Here is an 11,384-nt window from a genome sequence, read left to right as displayed (position 1 = left end):
CTTTGGGAGGCTGAGGTGGGTGGATCACGAAGTCAGGAGATTGAGACCATCCTGGCTAACATGGTGAAACCCTGTCTCTACTAAAAATACAAAAAATTAGCCGGGTGTGGTGGCGGGTGCCTGTAGTCCCAGCTACTAAGGAGTCTGAGGCAGGAGAATGGCATGAACCCAGGAGGCAGAACTTGGCAGTGAGCCGAGATCGCGCCACTGCACTCCAGCCTGGGCGACAGAATGAGACTCTGTCTCAAAAATAAAATAAAAAATGAGAATAGATGTTAATAGTAGAGTAGCATACATCATAGAGGTAATACAATAGTACATTTCTGTGGGAAAAGGGTTATTCTGGCATAAATTGCTTTCACTTAGAAGAGCTAAGTTAGAACTTCAGATCACATTGCAAAACAGATGGGTGAAAGTCTAAATTCTTTAAAAAAAAATACAGTGTAGTATATTAGATTAAATAAAGGATTATCGGCTGGGTGCAGTGGCTCATGCCTGTAATCCCAGCACTTTGGGAGGCCGAGGCAGGTGGATCACCTGAGGTCAGGAGTTCAAGACTGGTCTAGCCAACATGGTGAAACCCCGTCTCTACTAAAAATACAAAAATTAGCCAGGCGTGGTGGCAGGCGCCTGTAATCCCAGCTACTCAGGAGGCTGAAGCAGGAGAATCGCTTGAACCTGGGAGGCGGAGGTTGCAGTGAGCCGTGATCGTGCCATTACACTCCAGCTTGGGCGAGAAGAGTGAAACTCTGTCTCAAAAATAAATAAATAATTGTCAAATTGTTTTAAAACCATGGACGTATCATTTCCTTTATATAACTCACAGCATCTACATGAAATACCTTCTTGTATACTGCGTATGACAAAATCTAAAAAATTATAAATGAAGTGTATAGAAAGAAACCACTTTTAGGCCAGGTGTGGTGGCTCACGCCTGTAATCCCAGCACTTTGGGAGGCCGAGACAGATCACGAGGTCAGGAGTTTGAGACCAGCCTGACCAACATGGTGAAACCCCGTCTCTACTAAAAACACAAAAAAATTAGCCAGGCGTGGTGACGTGCACCTGTAATCCAAGCTACTCAGGAGGCTGAGGCAGGAGAATCGCTTGACCCTGGGAGGCAGAGGTTGCAGTGAGCCGAGATCACGCCACTGCACTCCAGCCTGGGCGACAGAGCAAGACTGTTTCAAAAAAAAAAGCAACCACTTTTAGTCTGCTTTCATGAGCAATAGTTATCAATGAATTAACCTACTAATTTCCTATATCTTGAGTTTTTTACTTGGAATTTTTCAAAGTTTTTCCAGTGTAGTAGCTTTGCTTGTCTTACCTTCCTCCTTAGTGAAATTCCAACATAGAATCTTCTGGGTTTTTTTTTTTTTTTTTTCAGTCTCAACCTCCTGGGCACAAGTGATCCTCTCGCCTCAGACTCTTGGGCAGCTGGGATTACAGGTGTGCACCACACACCCAGCTACTTTTTATTTGTTTTTGTTTTTTGTACAGAGAGGATCTTGCTATGTTGCTCAGGCTGGCCTCGAACTCCGGGGCTCACGCAATCCTCCTGCCTCGGCCCACAAAGTGCTGGGATTATAGGCATGAGCCACTGTACCTGGCCTAAAATCCTGTATTTCAATAAGGCAACACTGTCATTACGCTAAGCACCATTTTTACCACTGATGTGGAATGTACTTTAACCTTCCTAAACCTCAGTTTTACCCATCCTCAAAATAAGTTTATCTTTTATTGTACAAATGTCTCAACCAAAAGCATAAGCAAGAGCAGACAAAGTAAGTTATACTAAGGATACATCATTTTATCCTTACTACCTCTTGCAGTGTCTGGCATATAGTAGGAGCTCAATGGATGTCCATTGAATGCTGAAAAGAAGTGAAAGGTAGTAGCCTCACATCTGTGTCCTAAAGAAGGAGACTAACATTTTCATACAATATCAAAATAGATACATTCATTAAAAATGAAAATATTCATTATAGTGTCTCTGAGTTAAAAAGATGGTATAGTTAAACATTCTGGGCTAAGTCTGTGTGTGTGTATGTGCTAAAAATATGTTTCTTTAAAGGCTAATCAGCCAAGGATCACTGGGGACAAAATCAGATTCATTGGCTTGATGCGTTGAAAGAGTATCTGTGGAATACCATGTGAGCAGAGAAAGGAGGAAGTGTCTTTTGTAAAGATTTGGCTTCCTATTAAAGGATTCCAGGGAGAGTCTTGGAATCAGGGCTGGGATCCAGTTGGTTGCTGTTTCCGAGGCACATTGAGAGAAAGGGGGATTAATGAGGGATTGGGTGCTGTCAGGAGGTGAAGGGAGTTTAGCAATCGGGTATCCCCAGTTATGGATGGAAATAGTAAAGCAAAGACAGAAAGTAGTAGTCATTCAAAAATGGAACACAAGGAGTTGTGTTGTTTTGTAGCTGCTGTGTGACTTCAGAAGAAACAACATTGCCTGTTAATTTTGCTTCTGACTTTGTATTTGTCCTCTCATCCTGATCATTGATCATTGGCAGTACTAACTTTTCCAAGTCCAAGCTGATTTTCACTCTTTTAGTCCTGAACAGGTTTTTACCTGTTTTTTTAGTTATTTTAGTTTTTTATTTATTTATTTATTTTGAGACGGAGTCTTGCTCTGTCGCCCAGGCTGGAGTGCAGTGGCACGATCTCGGCTCACTGCAACCTCCGCCTCCTGGGTTCAAGCGATTCTCCTGCCTCAGCCTCTCAAGTAGCTGGAACTACAGGCGCGGGCCACCACGCCCGATTAATTTTTTGTATTTTTAGTAGAGACAGGGGTTTCACCGCGTTAGCCAGGATGGTCTCGATCTCCTGACCTCGTGATCCGCCCGCCTCGGCCTGCAAAAGTGCTAGGATTACAGGCGTGAGCCACCGCACCCAGCTGGTTTTTACTCTTTAAATGTGCATTATCTTATTTGATTCCCAGAATCATCCTATATGAATGCTATTATCTTCATTTTATAATTGAGGAAACAGGTTTATCAAGATTATGTAACTTGTCTAAGGCTCTTCGGTAACTACGAGTAGCCAAGAAGCTTATTCATCAAGTGTGTGTGACTCAGCCCTAAGCACTGCACTATACCTCCTAGTAATGAGATGTGCGAGGAATGCCCTGGCTACCTTTTCTGCTCATATTATCCCTAGATGCTTTCGCATCTGTATTAAAACAGTAAAAATGCAAGAGTCTTCCACACAAGTTTTCTGTGGTTTAGATTATCACGTTCCTCAAGATGCAAATGTCAAACTATACTGGGCATCCAGTTAACCTGCAAGGCCTGGAGGTGATGTGAGCCCCTCCTAGCACAGGTTCCCAATCTCAGTCAGAAAGCACCTGCTCAAAATAGAAAGATAATTACAGAGTAGGGGCCAAACAGACTCCCACTGGAAGAGTGGAACTTGTGTAGCTGGGGTGACACAAGCTGGGGACAAGCTGGGGGACACATTCGCGAAGGGTCTTTGACCCAGGCAGTGCACCCACGGCTCCCTTGAGCCACCCTGGCCCGGGTGTTTATTTGGAAGGAGTGTTCATCCCCCAGACTGTTTAGGGCCACGGTGACAGGGAAGGGCTTGGTGAAGGAAAGGAGGTAGGGTATGAAGGCCGCTCAGGTTCCCGAAAGCCTTTTGCTTGGTCCCCTGCGGGGTGGGAGTGTGTCGCCCCGGCGCGGGTACTTAGAGCGCAACCGGGAAGCTGGGCAGGGGCGGCTGCCGCGCCCCACATCCCTGAGGGCGTGTGTGCGCGTGCGCGCGCGTCGCCGTGGTAACCGCGGCGGCGGAAAGGCGCTGAATCACTGGCGCGCGCTTTCCCGGAGCCTGCAGAAGCTGCCGCGGGCAGTGGGCGGGGATCCCCCGGGGGTGCAACCTTGCTCCACCTGTGCTGCCCTCGGCGGGCCTGGCTGGCCCTGCGCAGAGCGGCGGCCGCGCTCGCTGTCACTGCCGGAGGTGAGAGCGCAGCAGTAGCTTCAGCCTGTCTTGGGCTTGGTCCAGATTCGCTCCTCTGGGGCTACGTCCCGGGGAAGAGGAAGCGAGGATTTTGCTGGGGTGGGGCTGTACCTCTTAACAGCAGGTGCGCTCGCGAGGGTGTGAACGTGTGTGTGTGTAAGACCTGCGATGACGACGAGGAGGAACAAGTGGGACGGCGAGTGATGCTCAGGGCCAGCAGCACCGCATGGGGCGAGCTTCAGTGTCGCCAGCAGTGACCCCAGGTACGGTATCTACTTCCCAGCCCGCCTGGCCGAGAAATAGGAAAGAGGGCAGCCAGTAGGCAGGCCAATACCCAATAAAAGTAGAATCGAGACGCCCTGAGTTCAGAAGGTGAGTTTCTTAAGATTCTTCTGGGCATTCAGGAAAGGGCATTTTTTGATTGCTGCACTGATTGTTGACTAGTAGGGTGGAGTCGGGGAAATTTGAGTGTCTTTTCCCAACCTCATGAATTGCATTTTTTTTAGAAGTAAGGAATCGTTTTCTTTAAACTTCATTCAGAACTATTTATGTGATCTTTCCTATTATTTGCTAAATGCATTTTGTCTCTGTTCCTTACCATAACCTGAAGCTTAAAACCTTTCTCTTCTTCCCTTTGAATTCCCTCCAAGGAATGTCACAAATTAATCAGGAGGATAAACCTGAAATTTTGAGAGTTATCATCTTAAGGTCATTTGTTAATTAAATACAAGGAGGAAAAATATGACATACATACTCATGTACACTTTTATTGCTGGTTTGTTCATCAAAACATTTTTGTTTGTTGGTTAAATGTTAGTATTTTTTCCAGTGCTTGAATTGAAAAGTTGAATGATGTTTTTGATAGTAACAGAAAAAATAAATTGTAGACAATGTTCCCCCCACACACAAGAATTTTGGAAGTAAATGTTGGTATTTATTTCTTTATTCCTGAAATACATGCTCACTTTCCAAATGCTTCAATTTGTTCATTATAAGAAGACCACAATCATAGAGACTACTAAAGTTATGCCAAATGTAAACTTTTATTTTGTGCTTTTTTTAGTATTATTTTTAATTCAGATGAGGAAAACTGGAGATGTCAGTTCAGTTATAGACGTAGGAGTCACAGAGAAAGGTGAATTCCTCTGTAATTTGAAAAAGGGCAATGTAAACATATTACCTAAGTACTCTCATTTATTTGTATTAACCATTTGTAATGCATTTGCATTTGTAATGCAAAATGCCGAGGCAAGAACTTAATTTTTGTTTCAAAATAATGAAAATAATTCAGCCAAAATCTTTATGAATTAAAAATAGCCAAAAGAGAGCTTTGGTAATGTATTAATGTAAAAGAATAGATTTGCTGTTAAATCTTCTTGACTCTTTTTTTTCCCTAGCCAACAGTAAATAAATACAGTAAGTCCTCACTTAACATTCAGGATAAGTTCTCGGAAACTGTGAACCTTTAAGCACGACGAGGTATAAGGAAACCAGTTTTACCATAGGCTAATTGATATAAACAAGAGTTAAGTTCCTACAGCATATTTCTGGTCATAAAAAAATCACCAAACTTCTAAATAAAGACCACAACACTTCTAGTATTAAACATAGAAATAAATGAGATCTATACATACAGTTAAGAAGGATTAGTAAAAACAAGATCATTATTTACCCAATTATTACAGTTCAACGTCATGAGTAGCCAGAGTCTCTCTGATTCAGAGTGGGAACCATCTCCCCTGTCCAGGAAGCTATCCCATCACAGGGTGCACTTTCACAGACACACCCACTCACTCAGACGGGGACCATGTAGACATATGCACAGCTTTGGGATGTGAAGGAAACCAAAGCCCAGAGAAAACCCACGCAGACATGGGGAGAATGAGCAGTCTCCACATAGACGGTGGCCCTGGCCAGGAATTTTTTTGTCACCAACGTTGAATGAAACTATGTTATTGAGGCATTGCTGTATGTAGAGCCAGGTATGCCCGTTTCTGGAACAGAGTGCTGCAGATTGCCAGGTCAGAGGGTGTGGGTTTGGGCGTGGCTCTGCCACTTAGTGGCTGTGTCACATTTGGCAAATTCTCTAAACCCTCTAAGGCTCAGTTTCCTCACCTGTAAAATAGAGATAATAGTGGGACCTACTTAACGAAATTCCTGTAAGAATTAAATACAATAATATGTTTAAGAGATCTTTGCTCATTGCCTGGCAAGTAACGCTTCAATAAAAGTTGTTATATTTTTGAGATGTGTTCTTTTTCAGGAAATATTTTTCATACCTTAAAAATAACTTGGTACTAAAAAATAGATTTATTTTGACATGTCCAAAGCTTGTTCTGATTTATGATATCAAATCATCATAAAATGCATAAATTTTTCCTTGCAGCACCTTTATAACAGCAACAATAATAAATATAATAATCAAAATCATAAAATCATGTCAATTTAATATTCTGGTAATTTAATACCCCCAAGGAAGGAGCTTTGCTTTAGTAGGCCTAGAATAATTGGTAGGTTATTTTTCTACTTGTTTTTTAAATTTTTTTATAGATTTAGAGGGTACAAGTGCAGTTTTGTTATGTGGATATATTGTGTAGTGCCAAAGTCTGGGCTTTTAGTGTACCCATTACCTGAATAGTGTAGGTTATTTTTCTATTTGTCTTTAAAAATCTGTACCTTTAGACACTATTCATGTGAATTCAATAATGAGAAAATATTTTCTCATTTATTTGTATTAAACAATAAAAATGGTTGAGCCAGAGTAACATCTGGCATCATCATTTTGCAGGGTCTTTTAACAGTAGGTGTTTAAGTTTTAAAGTAGAGCTTCTTAAATGACACCAGTAGGTAAAGATAATAGTGTTCAAGTTTTAGTTATTTTTCCTTCTAAATAATATTGTAGAATTATCCTGCCTGCCAACTTGCTGGTCATTCTTTTCCTTAAGTTCAAAAAAGCAAAGGAGACTGGGAACGCAGTGGCTCATGCCTATAATCCCAGCACTTTGGGAGTCCGAGATGGACGGATCACCTGAGGTCAGTCAGGAGTTCGAGACCAGCCTGGCCAACATGGTGAAACCCCATCTCTACTAAAAATACAAAAATTAGCCAGGCATAGTGGTGGGCGCCTGTAATCCCAGCTGAGGCAGGAGAATCACTTGAACTCCGGGAGGCGGAGGTTGCGGTGAGCCCAGATTGCCCCACTGCACTCCAGCCTGGGCCACAGAGCGAGTGTTTATTTCAAAAAAAAAAAAAAAAAAACAGCAAAGGATTATAGTAAGCATCTATTCAATTTAAGCAATGTAGCTTGAATAAGAGGATAATTCAGGTCTAAAAATGAATTTTCAAAGTTGGGGTCATTCCATGCTATTAAGCATCAGAATATAAGCATGGAGGGTAAATTAACTTCAGCGTTGCCACCTGTAACACCCATACATTTTAAGCATTGCAGTTGATAGGATGTTTATTCATGCGATGATGGGGAAGTATGGGCTGTCCCTTCCCAGGGTCACAATCCTGTTATTCTAAGATTGTGATTATGTCAGCATACCTTACCATCTTTTGTTTTCATCATTAAGATGAAGTACATGATGTGTAGCTGCACTGTCTTGTAATCAATGTAACAGAGTTACCTTCAAAATTTTTTCAAAATAACCCTTTAAAATGTCTTTCTTTTCTTTTCTTCTTTTTCTTTCTTTCTTTCTTTCTCTCCTTCCTTCCTTCCCTTTCTTTCTTTTTCTTTTTTTCTTTCTCTTTCTTTCCTTCCTTCCTTTCCTTCTTTCTCTCTTTCTCTCTCTTTCTTTCTTTCCCTTCCTTCCCTCCCTCCCTCCTTCCCTCCCCTTCCCCTTCCCCCTCCCTTCTCCTTCCTTCCTTCCTTCTTTCCGTTCCCTTCCCTTCCCTTCCTTTCTTCTTTCTCTCTCTCCTTCCTCCCCTCCCCTCCCCTCCCCTTCTCTTTCTGACACGGTCTTGCTCTGTCACCCAGGCTGAAGTACAGTGCCATGATCTTGGCTCACTGCAGCCTCTGCCTCCTCTCATCTCAGCCTCCTGAGTAACTGAGACTACAGGTGCATACCACCAAGCCCAACTAATTTTTATAGTTTTTATAGAGACAAGATCTTGCCATGTTGCCCCGACTGGTTTTGAACTCCTGGGTGCAAGTGACCTGCTCACCTCTGCCTCCCAGAGTGCTGGGATTACAGTCATGAGCCACCATACAAGGCCTAAGATGTTTCATTTTCAAGAAAACTGTTTTTACCATCTCTCTCAGTATATTTGTATTTCTTAAAAGGCTAAAATATTTTGTTAATTTGGTGTCTTCAACCTCTTTGTCTTAAACATAGGTGCCAAATGTTCAAAATTTATTGTAGTATAGGAAAGGTCTTCCCATGCAGATATGTGTTTCTGAGCATGCTAACTTGGTTAACTAGTCTTCAATGTTTCCTATTCCCTACTATACTACAACTGCTTTTCCCAAACTTAGAGACATTTCTGACTTCATTTTACTAGACTTCTTCCACCTGTTTGACCATTTGCACTTTCTGGAAACAGGTTCATCTTTTGGTTCGCAAGTGGTATCCTTTAATCTCCTTCTAGGGTTACCTTTCTAAAGTAGTTACATGAACACATTACTCCCCTAGTTATAAATTTTAAATGTTATGTCCATTGATGGATATGTGGATAAACAAAATATGTTAAATATACACAATAGAATATTACTCAGCCTTAAAAAGGAAGGAAATTTTGATACATGCTGCAACATGGATGAACCTTGAAGACATTATGCTAAGTGAAATAAGCTGGACACAAACAATATTGTATGATCCTACTTACATGAAATATTCAGTATAGCCAAATTCGTAGAAACAAGAATAGGGGTTACCAGGAACTGGGAGTAGGTGGGAATGGGGTGTTATTGTTTAATGGGTACAGAGTTTCAGTTTGAGATGATGAAAAAGTTGTGGAGATAGATAGTGATGATGGTTGCTGATGAATTGTATATTTAAAAATGGTTAAAATGGGCCAGGCGCAGTGGCTCATGCCTGTAATTCCGGCAGTTTGGGAGGCTGAGGTGGGCAGATGACTTGAGCCCAGGAGGTTGAGATCAGCCTGGGCAACATGGTGAAACCTCGTCTCTACAAAAAAATACAAAAATTAGCCGGGCTTGGTGGTGTATGCCTGTCATCCCAGCTATTTGGGAGGCTGAGGTGGGAGGATCATTTGAGTCCAGGAGGTTGAGGCTGCAGTAAACCATGATTGCACCACTGCACTCCAGCCTGGGCAACAGAACAAGACCCTGTCTCAAAAAAAAAAAAAAAAATGGTTAAAATGGTAAATGTTATGTTATATATATTTTACCACAATGAAAATATTTTAAAAATATCTTTGATATGCCCCCACCACCTACTAAATAAAGTGCAGATCTCTTAATGTCACCTATATAGTTCTTTAACATTTCTTCTTGGTCTACCTTTTCACCTTCTTATCTCATCATAACCCATACCTATTCTACATTACACCCATATGGGACCACTCAAAATATGCCAACTCTTCCAAGAGTCCATGCCTTTTATGTACAGTCAGTCCCCACAGACTGGATTGCATTCTTTTTTCAACAAATGGCTAATTTCTAAGGCTAGAGCTTAAACATCATGTTTTTGAAGGCTTCCCTAATGCCCTCATCTCATCCCTCTTTCCCTGATGGCATTCTTGCTCACTGGGCATGCCTTTTAACATCACTTACCCTGTTCCTGGATAGTAGAAGCTTCTATAGAGAAGGAACTGTTTTATTTTTAACATGCATAGTTACTTTAAAAAGTTGAAAGTTAATAACATTACACATTGTGTGCATGTACCAAAATACTCTCAAAATATATACAATTCTTATGTATCAATAAAAAAATTGCAGCCTTTCTTTCCACAAAAATCTAAAGTTAATAAATGTTTCTGTTCTCTAAAAGTATATGACCTTACTATACTTTAACTTCAGTTTCCCTCTCTGTCATCTTTCACTTTATTATTATTTGACATTTTAGTTTGAATAATATTTTATTATTATTTACCAACATGCTAGCCAGTTTCTTACTTACCAATGCTTCGTTCATCCTTGCTGTTCAGCTCTTTTTTTTTTTTTTTTTTTTTTTTTTTTTTTTTAAGACAGAGTCTCACTCTGTCACCCAGGCTGGAGTGAAATGATGTGGTCTCGGCTCACTGCAACTCCGCCTCCCGGGTTCAAGCAATTCTCCTGCCTCAGCCTCCCAAGTAGCTGGGACTATAGGCACGTGCCACCACACCTGGCTAATTTTTGTATTTTTAGTAGAAACGGGGTTTCACTATGTTGGCCAGGCTGGTTTGAAACTCTTGACCTCGTGATCTGCCTGCCTTGGCCTCCCAAAGTGTTAGGATTACAGGCGTGAGCCACCGCATCCAGCCAGCTTTTCTTATAATAACTCTTTTTTTGAAAGATTCATCCAGCCCCAAATGTCATATAGTAACTCTTTTAGTGAGAATATATGGATAGTAAACTCAGTCTTTATCTTAAAACAACTTTTATTTTATTATTACTCTTGAGTGCTAACAGTGAGTATAAAGTTCTAGGTTGGCAGTTTTTGTTCCTCTGTACTTTCTAGATTTTATTTCCATTATTTCTTAGCATCTATTCTTACCAGTGAAAATATTGCTGTCAGTCTGATTATTGTTCCTTTTAAAGATCATCTGTCTTTTGTCTCTGGCTCCTTATAGGATCTACTCTTTGTCTTTGTTGTTCTGCAGTTTGATTTCAGTGAATATAGGAATAGATTTACTTTAATCTGGCTCAGAACTTCTTGTACTCTCAGGATATAAGGATTTTTTTTTCTTTCATCAATTGTAGAAAATTGTTTGCCATTATCTCTTTACATATTTTTTTCCCTCTAGCTTTATGAAGGTATAATTGACAAATAAAAATTGGCTGTATTTATCAGGAAGAATGTGATGTTTTGACATTTGTGTACATTGTGAAATGACTACCACAAACCAGGTAATGAACCTATCCATCACCTCATTTATTTATTTATTGACTGTTCCTTTGTTTGTGTTTGATAGGAATATTTAAGATCTCTCTTAACAAATTCAAGTATACAATACAGGATTGTTAACTGTAATTACCATGCTGTACATTAGATCCCTAGTATGTATTCATCTTACAACTGATCCCTTCACATCTTGCGTCTTTCTAATCCTTTTTTTTTTTTTTTTTTTTCAGACAGAGTCTGGCACTATTGCCCAGGCTGGAGTGCAGTGGCACAATCTCGGCTCACTGCAAGCTCTGCCTCCCGGGTTCACGCCATTCTCCTTCCTCAGCCTCTCGAGTAGCTGGGACTACAGGCACCCGCTACCATGCCTGGTTAATTTTTTGTATTTTTAGTAGAGACAGGTTTTCACCATGTTAG

At 41.1% G+C, this 11,384-nt stretch overlaps 1 protein-coding gene across 1 annotated transcript in view; it reads left to right on the top strand.

Annotated features, from left to right (window-relative positions):
* Positions 1 to 3,841: 3,841 nt before the first annotated feature.
* Positions 3,842 to 11,384, top strand: part of KIAA0319 (KIAA0319 ortholog) — a 99,146-nt gene continuing 91,603 nt past the window's right edge. Inside the window, exons 1-2 of the mRNA XM_063665875.1 lie at positions 3,842 to 4,223; positions 10,870 to 10,972. Coding sequence (XP_063521945.1) covers positions 10,955 to 10,972 — 18 coding nt within the window. The 5' untranslated portion in view covers positions 3,842 to 4,223; positions 10,870 to 10,954. The remainder of the gene's footprint in view (positions 4,224 to 10,869; positions 10,973 to 11,384) is intronic.

This window comes from Pongo pygmaeus, chromosome 5, assembly GCF_028885625.2.
Source record: "Pongo pygmaeus isolate AG05252 chromosome 5, NHGRI_mPonPyg2-v2.0_pri, whole genome shotgun sequence".
Lineage (NCBI taxonomy): Eukaryota > Metazoa > Chordata > Mammalia > Primates > Hominidae > Pongo > Pongo pygmaeus.
The sequence above is the reverse complement of the archived record's forward strand: the minus strand, read 5'-3'. Positions and strand labels throughout refer to the sequence as shown.